This window comes from Erythrolamprus reginae, chromosome 1 (assembly GCF_031021105.1).
Source record: "Erythrolamprus reginae isolate rEryReg1 chromosome 1, rEryReg1.hap1, whole genome shotgun sequence".
NCBI classification, from domain to species: domain Eukaryota; kingdom Metazoa; phylum Chordata; class Lepidosauria; order Squamata; family Dipsadidae; genus Erythrolamprus; species Erythrolamprus reginae.
Window position 1 is genome coordinate 161,011,132 of NC_091950.1, and position 13,678 is coordinate 161,024,809.

A 13,678-nucleotide genomic window follows, 5' to 3' on the forward strand; every position below is an offset into this window, starting at 1 on the left:
CTTGATGGAAACCTTGCATAAGGAAGGAAATGATCCTGTGTATGGGGATGCACAGGGGATAAAGGCCTTCCTGTAGACACCACTGGTGAAACTTGGACCACGTATGGTCGTAGATTCGATTGGTCGAACCCCTTCTGGCCTTTAATATGACCTCCACTGTATCGGGGTCGTGACCACGCAGTTCTAGGTCTCTCCTGATAACAGCCAGGCGGTGAGGTGGAACCACTCCGGGTCTGGATGGAATGAGGCCCCCTGCCGAAGCATATCCCCCGAAACGGGGAGTCGCCAAGGGTCCTGGACGGACAACTGTTGGAGATCCGCGAACCAGGGCCGGCGGGGCCAATGAGGGGCGATTAGGATTACTCGGGCCCTCTCGGTGAGGACCTTGTGAATCACGTCCGGGAGAATCGGAATTGGAGGGAATGCGTAAAGTAGGCCTGGAGGCCATGGGCTCCGGAGGGCATTGATTGCTTCCGCTCCCGGGGATGGAAATCTGGAAAAAAAGCGAGGGAGTTGGGCGTTCGCGTTGGTCGCGAAGAGATCCAGAACTGGTAGGCCGAATCTGAGGCTGATTTGATGGAACAGGTCTTGATGGAGATTCCACTCTCCTGGGTCTATCGTTGCTCGAGATAGCCAATCCGCCTGGACGTTGAGGCTCCCCGAGATGTGATCGGCTAGGAGCGACCGAAGATGTTTTTCCGCCCAAAGGCCTAACTTGAGGGCCTCCCTCATGAGGGCCTTGGATCTCGTGCCCCCCTGTCTGCAGATATGGCTTTTTGTGGCAATGTTGTCGGTGAGAATGAGAACGTGCCGGTTGGGAATGCGAGGAGAGAAATGCTTCAGAGCCAGGGATACGGCTCTTAACTCTAGCCAATTGATTGGCTTGGAAGCTTCCTCCGGGGACCACGTGCCCTGGGCTATCATCCCCTGGGCGTGGGTGCCCCATCCCGATAGACTGGCATCTGTGGTGATGACAAATTGATCCGGGCACCTGAACGGGGATCCTTTGTCCATGGCCGGAGACTTCCACCACTTGAAGGATCTGCGAACAATTGGTGGTATGACAATGCGACGACTTGAGTTGCTGTGCCCCGATCTCTGAAAGGGTAATAGGAGCCACTGTAGTTCCCTAGCATGAAGGCGAGCCCAGGGAATGATGCCTATGCATGACACCATCTTCCCCAAAAGGGAAGACAGGGATACGATGGAAACTGAAGGTTGAGATAAAATGCATGAAATTAACTCCCCTATACTGATTTTTCTCTCAGGAGAGAGAAAGACCTGGGAGGATTCTGAATTAATAACGGATCCCAGGTGTAAAATGGATGTGGAAGGTTGGAGATGGCTTTTGTCAAAGTTGATGGAAAATCCATGGTCCTGTAGAACTGACATGGTGACAGAAAGGTCTGATGTCACTTTCTCTAGGGAGTTCCCATGAACCAAAATATCATCAAGGTAACATAAAATGTGGATGGGAGACGCCCGGATATAGGCCGCCAGAGACCCCAAGAGCTTTGTAAAGACCCGAGGGGCCGAGGAAAGGCCAAATGGCATCGCCCTATACTGGAAATGCCTGCCCTGAAAGGAGAAACGTAAAAATTTTCTGTGGCATTTGGCTATAGGAATATGGAGGTAGGCCTCCGTGAGGTCTAAAGAGACCATGAAATCTCCCGGGTGGATGGCGGCCAAAATGGATGATAAGGAGTGCATCTTAAACTTCCTATATTTGATGAATAGGTTCAGCTTCTTTAAATCCAAAATAGCTCTCCAACCTCCGGAGGATTTTGGAACCATAAATAGGATGGAATAAAAACCTAGACCCTTCTGACCGGGGGGAACCGGTTGAATGGCTCTGATGGACAATAAGTGGGAAATGGCCTCCTCCATACGGTTACAATCTGAGGAGGACCTGGGAGAAGGGCAGGAAATAAAACGTTTCGGGGGGGGAGAAGTAAATTCTAAAAGAAGGCCTGTTTGAACAGTGTCAATGACCCAGGGGTCCTTGGAGGTGAGACGCCAATTAGAGGCGAAATGGGCTAGGCGGCCACCTATGGGAATCGTGGAAGAACTACCATCTAGGTTTTTTTGAAGCCCTGTTAGAGGACGCTCCCCTTTGGAAGCGAAACCCTCTGCCCCTGGAGTTCCTACCTTGGGAACGAAAGCGGGGGGAATACTGACCTGGAGATCTCTGATAGGAAGACGCTTGATCTTGCTGACGCCCTGAGCGACGAAAGGACTGCGTCTTGGTCGCCTTTTTGGTGGTTGGACCCAATACTTTCTTCTTGTCCGTGGTTTCCGTGAGGAGTGGATCCAGAAGATCCCCGAAAAGAAGGTCGCGCTTTAAGGGTCCCAGAGATAACTGCCACTTCTGACGTACTCCTGCTTGCCAAGGGCGAAGCCATAGGAGTCTTCTTGCCGTTGTAGAAGCTGCAATAGACTTAGCAGAAAATCTAGTAGATTGTAAAGTGGCATCAGCCACGTACTGAGCAGCTGCAAAGACCTTGTTGAAGTCTTGTTGACCTCTCAAGTCATCGGGAGGAATATGCTGTTGAAGTTGGCGAAGCCACAGAAGCATGGCTCTGGAGAAAAAGGAAGCCGCTGCAGAACTTTTAATGGCCCAGGAATCTGCGGTGAATCCTCTTTTGAGCATCTGTTCAATCCGCTTGTCCTCTGGGCGGAGGACTTCCTCTGCTTCGCCTGGCACAGCAGCCGCCGAGTGAAGGATCTTGACAGGTTCATCCAGTTTAGGAAGGGAAAGGAGCTCCTCATAGGAAGAGGAGAGCTTGTACAACTTTTTGTCCTTGGTAGTGGGATTGAGCCCAGAGGCTGGGAAATCCCACTGCTTAAGTAAGGCATCTTTAAACAATTTAGGCATAGGAATTACCTCATTATCCTCCTGTTCCTCTGTGAAGTAAGGTAAATTCTCCTCCGGGGGATCAGTGGATGTGGAGGCCTGTTTCTCCTGGGCCGCCAATCCCGTAGAAATTCTAGCTTTGAGGAGGAGAGATTTGAACAATTGAGAGGGAAAAATAGTAATTGGAGAAGGAACCTTTATTTGGGATTCCTCATCATCTGAGAGGCCTTGAAAGGGATCCTCATCCTCCTCCATATCCTCATATTCGTCCTGAGAGGAATCTGATTCATCCTGAATAGGAGCTCTAACCATTGGGGAAGAACCCAAGGGGCGGGAGGGACGAGGAGGAGGAGGAGGTAAGGGAAGCGCATTGATGGTAGAGAGTTTAGCATCAATGGCCTTGGATAACACAGAGAAAATAGATTGGAATTCAGGAGGTAAACTGGAAATATCAGCAGGAATGGCAGAAGAATCCCTGAAGGCCTGGGAGGATCCTGGCTGGGAGGAATCTTCAATAATATCTGGTTCCTCTGGACCTACTCCCCATAGGTTAGGTTGGGGTCTGTCTAGGTTTGGCTCATCCAGAGATAACACAGGGACCCCAGAAGGAGGCAGAAAGGAAGCCTCTGGGGGGTCATGACTACTGAGTACTTGGGCCTGTACTTTCAAACGCTTTGCTGATTTGTCATGAATTTTTTGTAGGGCTAGGTCCCTTCTCTTCTCAGCCCTGGTGACTTTGGTCGAGGGGCGGGCCCCTGAAGAAGAGGAGGTCGAGGCCTGGGGGATACTGGTAATCTCATCGCCTGTAGGCCTGGCCTCTCTGGGACCTTGAGTTGTGCCTCTCTTGGGAAAAGTAGCCATAGTCTGACAATTAACAGAAGACAAGGCTGAGCCAATAACTGAATAATTAGGGAGAAGAATTTCAAAGACTTCCCAAGAGGAATGGATCCTGCTCCGAGGCCTCGGAGCTGCTGAGACTAGAGGGCAATCTGGGCAAACCCAGAGTTCGTGTCCCCAAATACAGCGTGGCCAGCCTCCCTAAACTTTAATTAAAGTAACCAAGGCACTCTGGTTGGAGGCTTAGCCGGTGGAGAATTAAGCCTGAGCGTCCCAAAGCCCACTCCGGGATCCAAGCGGTGGACTGAGGCCTACGCGGCTGGCAGAAGGCCAACACGAGAGGCCTAAATTTAAAAAGGGCGCGAAGGCCTTCGCGCCGAAAAAATCGCTCCGTAATAGAATTCTTAAAGGGGAAGCGATCGACTAAGTCCAGGAGACTAAAACAAGCGTCTCACTCCGCAGGAGGTATTTCTTAAGCCCTTTAACAATAATACTGTAATAAATCAATGAAGCAATACTTGCACCAAGACCTCCAGGCCAAAGGATTAAGGGAATCCACAAGCGGCAGCGGGGATCGTAAACGGCAAAACAGCCGGGGGGAAACGAAACCGCAACTTCTCCCAAAGGAAAAAAGCCGAGCCACAAACGGCTGGCGCTATTAGTGCAAGTAAACAAATAAGGATAAACAATTCTTACTACTTTTGAAGGAAAGATCGAAGGGAAGGTGTTAGAATGTTGAACGAGCTATCACAATACAACCGCAGGATATGCGAACTGAGCGAATTCTGGGGAAGGGGCGGATCCGGCAAGCTTTTTTAACACTAGGCTCAGTTCCACCGGATTGGACATGAGCAACCCATGTGACTGCTGGACCCGCTCCTTCAGTACGGAGAAACAGTGGTACCTCAAGATACGAACCCCTCGTCTTACGAACAACTCGTGATACGAACCTGGGGTTCAGAAAAATTTTGCCTCTTCTTACGAACTTTTTTCGAGTTACGAACCGGCGTTCGGAGACAGCTGGGAAGCCGCGCGGCTGTTTTAAAAGGTGACAGCCGGGCGGCGGGGCATCCCAGCAGCCTCCCGAACGCCGGTTCGTAACTCGAAGAAAGTTCGTAAGAAGAGACAAAATTTTTCTGAACCTCGGGTTCGGTTTGGGAGGTTGCTGGGAAGCCCCCCAGCCCAGCTGTGACCTTTTAAAACAGCTGCGCGGCTTCCCAGCTCTCTCCGAACGCCGAACGCAAAAGTTCGGCTTTGGCGTTCGGCTTCGGGAGACAGCTGGGAAGCCGCGCGGCTGTTTTAAAAGGTCACGGCCGCGCTGGGGGGCTTTCCCCCCACCAAACCCCGAACTTTTGCCGAACTTCCGGGTTCGGGGTGGTGCTGGGAAGCCCCCCAGCGCGGCTGGGACCTTTTAAAACAGCCGCGCGGCTTCCCAGCTGTCTCCCGAAGCCGAACGCCAAAGCCGAACTTCCGTGTTCGGCGTTCGGAGACAGCTAGGAAGCCGCGCGGCTGTTTTAAAAGGTGACAGCCGGGCTGGGGGGCTTTCCAGCAGCCTCCAAACGCCAAACGCGGAAGTTTGGGTTTGGCGTTTGGCTTTGGGAGACAGCTGGGAAGCCGCGCGGCCGTTTTAAAAGGTCACAGCCGGGCTGGGGGGGGTTGCTGGGAAGCCCCCCAGCCTGGCTGTGACATTTTAAAACAGCCACGCGGCTTCCCAGCCATCTCCCGAAGCCAAACGCCAAACCCAAACTTCCGCGTTTGGCGTTTGGAGGCTGCTGGAAAGCCGCGCGGCTGTTTTAAAAGGTGACAGCCAGGCTGGGGGGCTTTCCAGCAGCCTCCAAACGCCAAACACGGAAGTTTGGGTTTGGCGTTTGGCTTCGGGAGATGGCTGGGAAGCCGCGCGACCGTTTTAAAAGGTCACAGCCGGGCTGGGGGGCTTTCCAGCAGCCTCCAAACGCCAAACGCGGAAGTTTGGGTTTGGCGTTTGGCTTCGGGAGACAGCTGGGAAGCCGCGCGGCCGTTTTAAAAGGTCACAGCCGGGCTGGGGGGGGTAGCCGGGAAGCCCCCCAGCCCGGCTGGGAAGCCGCGCGGCTGTTTTAAAAGGTCACAGCCGGGCGGCAGCGGTTTTTTTGCGGGGTTTTTTTTGGTTGCACGGATTAATTGACTTTACATTGTTTCCTATGGGAAACAATATTTCGTCTTACGAACCTTTCGTGTTACGAACCTCCCCCTGGAACCAATTAGGTTCGTATCTTGATGTTCCACTGTACTGCTCTTTTTGCAAAAATTCATTTGTTTTTTTAAGCACTCAAGGTTGCAAGACTTACTTGGAAAATTCTTTAGCATAAGTTGAAATTCTATCTCTCTTTATGGGAAAAACTGATAGTCTGAGATAACTGAATGTAAAAGTGGTGTTTTTTTTAAAAAAATACTTGTCCCAAAATATATTAACATTCTCATGTAGCATATTATTATTTAATTAACCGGATCCTATGTAAAAACACTCAGGGTAATCTAAATATATTCAGTGAAAGCATTTTTAAAAAATTTCTCAGTTTAGTTTAGTTTAGTGTTTTAGCTATTTTTGAAACTCCCAATTACTTATACATTTATGAAGAATTTGAGACATATCAAGCTTACAGTGCAGCTAAAAAGAGAAATTTGGATGATTGCAAAGGTATGAACTCTAGATTTTAAATATTGGATAAAGTATACATTCTCTCTCAGCTTTGACATAACAAAATAAAAAGACCAATCAGTACTATCCTATGAACAAGATTTAGTTATCTGCTTAAAATGGATTAGCTTTCATTTATTAATAGTAAATATTTTAGGTTATTGTCTTTGTTTTGCTGTTTCTTTTTCATACTTTTGTTTTTATTTTGCACTTAGTCTTTTCTGCACATTAAAGCAGTACAAAAAATGCAAATCAAAATATAAACGTGTGGAACGGGGGAAGCTTGTTCCATAGACTGAATCTGCCTTAGTAATTTCATTTTGGCAAAGATATAACAATATGTCAAAACTAGTATTTTTTTCCAGATGGCTGGCTAATAATAATGCTTAACACTTAAAGCCAGATTCCATTATGAGCAACTGAAAGAGGGCATGATAAACTTAATTTTGCAATCCCGAAAACTGGTTTATCAGTCATGCTGCAGTAACACATTTAGGAACTGCAAGATACAGAGGATTTATTTTATTTGATGAATCACTTAATAGAATTCAGTATGTTACAAAATTTCATTTGAGATTTACTGAGCTACCCCAGCCACAAGCACTTTCACACATGCCAGCTGCTGACTCACAAGAACTGCACGATTAAATTGGCATTAACCAGAATAGTCAATACTATCAGATAAATAGTCAGATAAATATTATCCACCTTTTCATTTCTCACAAGAGTAAACACATTCACAACCCATGTTCATTCTGAAACAAGTCACACTGCGTTCAATACACCTCACTCCCAGATATTAACAACGGTTTGCAGCTTTTAATTTTACTAAGTGAAAACAGATCCAAGACTTCCCAACTGCTGCAAGAGACAATTATACATTAAATATGTTTAAACAATTAGAAAATTACAGAGGCTCATAGAAATTTATCAGATTAATAAGCCAATTTATAAAAGGACTTCTGGGGGTGTATAGCAGCTTTGATCCTCTCTTTGGACTAGCTATAAACAACACGGGAAACCTTTCAAAACATGACTTTCATCAATGTTTCATTTAAACATCAAATAATAGTATAATATTTATTGCTTGTTTAACAGATCCTAACTACATTTTACCAAAGGGAAAAAAAACCAATATGACTTCGGTGTTCTCTATTAGTTTTTTTTTTCTTTGGTAAATGTAAGTAGGATCTGTTGGTCTATTGGTTCACACGATTTGTAGACATTATACATTCTTATTGCTGCATGACTTACAGTGTTTGTTACAGACAATACCTTTCCAATTGCTTCAGTGTGGTGTTGTGTGCATATCTGAAGCCTGCTGACCCAATGCTGTCTTTCTTTGGCATCCGTAGCTGAATAAAAAGGAAAAGGAAAAGAATTTTCACAATACAGTTTCAATTCCAATTATACTGGAAGAGTCAGGCTTCCCAAAAATGGACAAATGAATTCCCCACCAACATCATAGCAGAATGACTGGCTATTTCCACCTCTCCTAAAAACGTTATTTCCAGAAGAATGTGAAAAACTCCTAAATAGCAAACAGATTATGCCAGAGATTGCCAGAGGAAGAAATGTAATGAAAATCACTGAATAAATCTTTTTGCTAGTAGCAACATTCAAAAGTAAAATTCTACTCAAGGGAAACTAAACTGGGAAAAATGTAACGACAGGCTAAACCTCAATGACTACAACCTCAAAAGATACAACAGGGTATTTGCCAAAACACAAGTCAAATAACAACAATAAGAGCTAATAACAAAAAGCATACTTTGTCTTTAATGTTGCATTCATTTTCAGGTGATAGAACAGAAAGTAATGCACCTACCAAAAACAAATTTGAACACTAAATGTTATAATAATTTTACAGAAGCTGATCAGTGTTTACAAAGCTCTGGGTGTAGATATCTTCAAACTACTTCGAAGCAACCACTGTATTATTTTACATATAAAATCGGCAAAACCTTGCCTGCACCCATAATGCAATGTGCATGCAGCACGCAGACCCACACATGTGCCACACGCCCCACACACACAACCACCCCTGATCCCACATGCTCCCAGGTGGCCTGCTTTTTGTCCCAGGAGACTAAAGACAAGCCTGCGAGGCCCAAAATGGGATGCTGGAGGGGGGGTTTCATGTACACATACACAGGGGTCGTGGGAGCTTGGGTGGTTGTACGTGCATGCATAGGGGGGGCGGGGCACCAGGTGCAGCCATGCGCATATGCTGTCATGCACGCAAACACTTTCAGCACGCAACGACAAAAAGGTTAGCCATCACTGCACTATTGCAATTTGCAACTAAGACTACAATCACAGAGGGAAATTTGTGGTTTCTAAGTTTCCCAGAAATCTCTCTTCCTAAATTATGAATTAGTTCAAGGAAATAACATACCTGGATTTTATTTTCTATAACATGCCTGCTTCTCTCTCTTTCTTTATATCAACAAAGTCCCTGCCTGAATTACGACAGAATGAAAGCAAAGGCCAGTACAGTTAGTCCTCAACTTACCACAGTCCCTTTAGTGATGGTTCAAAGTTACAAAAGCACTGAAAAATCTACTACCCCTTTTCACAATTATGTCCTTTGTGGCATCCTCATGATCATCCCCTTTTGTGACCTTCTGACAAGCAAAGTTAAATGGGGATGCCAAATTCACTTAATTAACCAGGTTTACAACTTATCCATTGTAATGATCCACTTAACAACTGTGGCAGGAAAACATAGAAACATAGAAGACTGACGGCAGAAAAAGACCTCATGGTCCATCTAGTCAGCCCTTATACTATTTCCTGTATTTTATCTTACAATGGATATATGTTTATCCCAGGCATGTTTAAATTCAGTTACTGTGGATTTACCAACCACATCTGCTGGAAGTTTGTTCCAAGGATCTGCTACTCTTTCAGTAAAATAATATTTTCTCATGTTGCTTTTGATCTTTCCCCCAACTAACTTCCGATTGTGTCCCCTTGTTCTTGTGTTCACTTTCCTATTAAAAACACTTCCCTCCTGAACCTTATTTAACCCTTTAACATATTTAAATGTTTCGATCATGTCCCCCCTTTTCCTTCTGTCCTCCAGACTATACAGATTGAGTTCATTAAGTCTTTTCTGATACGTTTTATGCTTAAGACCTTCCACCATTCTTGTAGCCCGTCTTTGGACCCGTTCAATTTTGTCAATATCTTTTTGTAGGTGAGGTCTCCAGAACTGAAAAGTCATCAAATGGTGGAAAACTCATTTACCAAATGTCTCACTTAACAACAAAAATGTTGGCCTCGAGGACTACCTGCATAGACCACAAACCAAAGAAGCATATCCTAGTAGGAACAATAGAACTGTAAATAAAGCAACCCGTACCTCTCAGTTTATACTGTTCTCCAGTGGCAGCGTTCACTGTAAAAGTATGAGAATCTTCATCACTAGGCGATATCACAGCTCCAGCCAGCTGCAAGGTACCTCTAGGTTTCTGGTTTCTGGACTGTTCATTCACAAAATACTCTAGGAAGCCAGCTTCATTGTTTAAGACAAAATATCTGTAAATGATGAGGGAAGAGCAAATTCAAAAATCCCCCCACTTTTGTTTTTCCAAACTTCCACATTTGAGCCCTTTTCAGTTAATATGTCCACATACAGATCTCAATCCAACAGGCAGCAATCCCCTCCTCCTATCTGCCCAGACAGCTTTTGAAAAGCACTGAATGCTTCGATGTGAGCTGAAAGCTGCATAATGAAAGGCCTGCAGTTCCTTTGGAATAACCCAGGTTGTCCAGCTGTTTGGCGACATTTCACTGCACAATTCAGAGAGAGGAAGGGTTGCTTGCTGTTTGTCCAGTGTTAGGGCAATACCGTTGCAAAAAAAATTGTGACCTAAACCAGTGTTTTCTGAACGTATCAATTTTAAGATGGGTGGACTTCAACTCCCAGAATTTCCCCAAACAGCATGGGAAATGGGGAATTCTGGGAATTGAAGTCCACCCATCTTAAAGTCAACAAATTTAAAAATCACTGAGCTGTTCTAAAAAGAAATCGCACACCAACCTGGATCTTGACTTAATTCCTTCTTAGAGGAACCTACTTTCACTCCGAATTTATTTATTTATTTTTAGAGAGCACGAGTGGAAGTATAGAATATATTTTATAGGCAAAGGTAATTAATTTTTAACTATTCATGCCTCTCAACCATTTGTGCCCGACAATGTTTTGGCAGGATATGGGGAAATAATCTGTGAAAGGTGCCATTGGGAACTGTACAGGGAGAAAAAGCTGCCTTCTGCCATTCTTTCATCTTCCACTGGAGGATGGGAAAACATGGACTCAGCCCTTGGGATTAAGCAGGTGAGCTTTCTGTTTTTCTTTCTTTCTTTCTTTCTTCCTTTCTTTTCTTTCATTCTTTCATTCATTTAATTTACTTGGATTTCAAAGCCGCCTTTCTACAGGGGACTCAATACAAAATACAAAATTTAAAAAACCCAAGTATAAAACCTAAATCTAAAACCCTAACGATTCAACCCGATTCACTCCAAATACAGTCATACTATCAGCCATAGTAGAGTGTCAGCGCTCAACGGCCCCAGGCCTGCTAGCAAAGGTGTGTTTTTAAAACCTTTCGAAAAGCCAGGAGAGTGGGGGGCAATGCAAATCTCGGGGGGGGGGATTGGTTCCAAAGGACTGGAGCTGCCACAGAGAAGGCCCTTCCCCTAGGCCCTGCCAGGCAACAGCTTGGCTGACGAGATCTGGAGGAGGCTGACTCTGTGGGATCTGGCTGACCACTAGGATACGTAGGGCAGGAGGCAGTCCCATATGTAATCTGGTCCTAAACCATGTAGGGCTTAGGACCAGATTACTTTTCTGCAATGTTTGCATAATTGCCCCTGGAAAAACAACATGGAGGTAAATGATGAAGCAATACATCAAAAGTAACCAAACATGTTGTAATACACCTGTCAGAAATGAACACAAGGATGAAAATACAGTAATACCTCGTCTTACGAACTTAATTGGTTCCGGAAGTAGGTTCGTAAGGTGAAACGTTCGTAAGACAAAACATTGTTTCCCATAGGAAACAAGGTAAAAGCGATTAATGCGTGCAAAAAGAAAAAAAATAGCAAAATGGCGCTCCGGAGGCTGGAAAGGAGATGGGGAATCCCAATAGGGAATTCCACAGGCGGAGCTTTGACGTCACGAAGACCTCCTTCCTGGAGGCCGGAAAAGTTAGGGTTCGGGTTCGGGAGAACGCCGAGAAGCCCCCCGGCTGTTTTAAAAGGTGACAGCTGTGCAGTGGCGCCCAGCGGAGCGCCATTTTGCAATCTGCGGTGGGTTCGTAATCCGAAAAAAGTTCGTAAGAAGAGGCAAAAAATTTCCGAACCCCGAGTTCGTATCACGAGGGGTTCATATCACGAGGTACCACTGTACTTGAATATATAAAAAATAAAAATAAAAATGGCCTCTAAGGAAAAAGAGGCCTGGATTCGGTTTGAATCTTTTATTATCACTGAGCACCTCTGTTGAAAGATTTCAAAAAGGCATAAAGTTGAAAAGTGAGGCTTTCCATTCTGACTCATCAGCCAGACCAAAGCAATGTTCCCGGATACACGGTTTGCTGAAGCTGGGAAGTTTTAATAGAGGAGCCTTATACTTTGGTATGAGCCAGAAAGCCATCCTAACACATATAGGAAAAACTCATACGTATATTTATCAAATCTGTATCTTGCCTGACTCCCAAAGGCTGTGTACAGTGTTCAGAGGCTTTTCATCTTTTCACTTCTTACATGGGACTCTGCATATTCTCAAGAGATTTTTATCCTTAGATTGAAAAAAACCTCTTGATATAAACAGAAGCTGGAACTATAGAGATCGTAAGGAATCAGGAGGCATGGCTACTAATATATCCCTATTTCTTGGTTGAGATTTTTAAATAACAAAGAAGCCAGCTACCAGTAAGTAGCAATAGCAATAACACTTAGACTTATATACCGCTTTAGTTTACAGTGCTTCACAGCCCTTTCTAAGCAGTTTACAGAGTGAGCATATTGCCCTCAACAATCTGGGTCCTCATTTTACCCACCCAAAGGTGGAAGGTTTGAGCCTGGTGAGATTTGAACTGCCAAATTGTAGGCAACAGCAGTCCACAGAAGCAGTATACAGTGAACCCTCGAGTTTCGCGTCCTCGAGCATCGCGAAAGGGCTATTTCGCGAGTTTTCAACCCGGAAGTAAACTCCACCATCTGCGCATGCGTGCCTTTTTTCTATGGCCACGCATGCGTAGATGGTGGAGTTCCCCAGCTGGGAAGCTGGGCGGCTTCCCTGGGTCTTCCCCCTCTTGCCCCGGTAAGACCCCAGCGGCAGCGCGAGCAATGGCGTGGGGGGGCGGGTGGCACGCGCGGGGACACCCCAGCTCCGCTCCCCAGCTGGGAAGCGGCCCCAGCAACAGCGTGGGCGGGCGGTGCGCGCACGCTTGGGGAAACCCCAGCTCCGCTCCCCAGCTGGGAAGCGGCCCCAGCAACGCACGCGCGCTTGGGGAACCCCCAGCTCCGCTCCCCAGCTGGGAAGCGGCCCCAGCAACAGCGTGGGCGGGCGGCACGCGTGCGGGGAAACCCCAGGCGCGAGCAACGGGGTGGGCGGGCGAAGGGCGGGCGGCGATGGAAGTAAAAACACCATCTGCGCATGCGCAGATGGTGTTTTCACTTCCGCACCGCTACTTCGCGAAAAATCGATCATCGCTTGGGGTCCTGGAACGGAACCCTCGCGATGATCGAGGGACCACTGTACAGTTTATACATGGTATGTTTGTGTGTATGTTTGCTTTTAATAATGGGGTTTTTAGTGTTTTTTAAATTATTATATTTGTTCTTACATTGTCTTTGTTATTGTTGTGAGCCGCCCCGAGTCTACGGAGAGGGGCGGCATACAAATCTAATAAATAATAAGAATAAGAATAATTTCTAACTACGGTGCCACCACAGCTCATAAGCAGAAGAAACATTCCAAATGTTTCCCTAATTTAAGCTAGCTTGCAATGGTTGATTGAAAGAAAACCCTATTTTAGTAACAGTGAGTCATACGATATGGCAGATGTATTGGGCAATTTTGACCAGGCAAACAAAGCTGTGCTTATTACAGTTGTGATAATGGCACAATATTTTTTAGCTTCAGTGGACAAATGAGAGGACAGACAATGTCACATACTACTCCAAATAAAAGCTATGCTAAGGAACCACGTCTGTGTTATTTAAGAAGATTCCACTTTATTACAATAGTAGAGCCTCTAAAATCAAGAGAGTTACTATTCAATTTAGAAGCTATT

At 45.8% G+C, this 13,678-nt stretch overlaps 1 protein-coding gene across 2 annotated transcripts in view; it reads right to left on the reverse strand.

The window, feature by feature from the left end:
- The window catches only part of OSBPL11 (oxysterol binding protein like 11), an 84,807-nt gene that overhangs the window by 41,377 nt on the left and 29,752 nt on the right, over positions 1 to 13,678 (reverse strand). Inside the window, exons 3-4 of one of the 2 annotated variants that reach the window (XM_070730512.1) lie at positions 9,733 to 9,908; positions 7,641 to 7,720 (exon numbers count right to left, since the gene is read on the reverse strand). In XM_070730512.1, the coding sequence (XP_070586613.1) occupies positions 7,641 to 7,720; positions 9,733 to 9,908 (256 nt within the window). Of the gene's footprint in view, positions 1 to 7,619; positions 7,721 to 9,732; positions 9,909 to 13,678 lie in introns of both variants that reach the window. The other variant, XM_070730506.1, reaches the window with a different exon arrangement.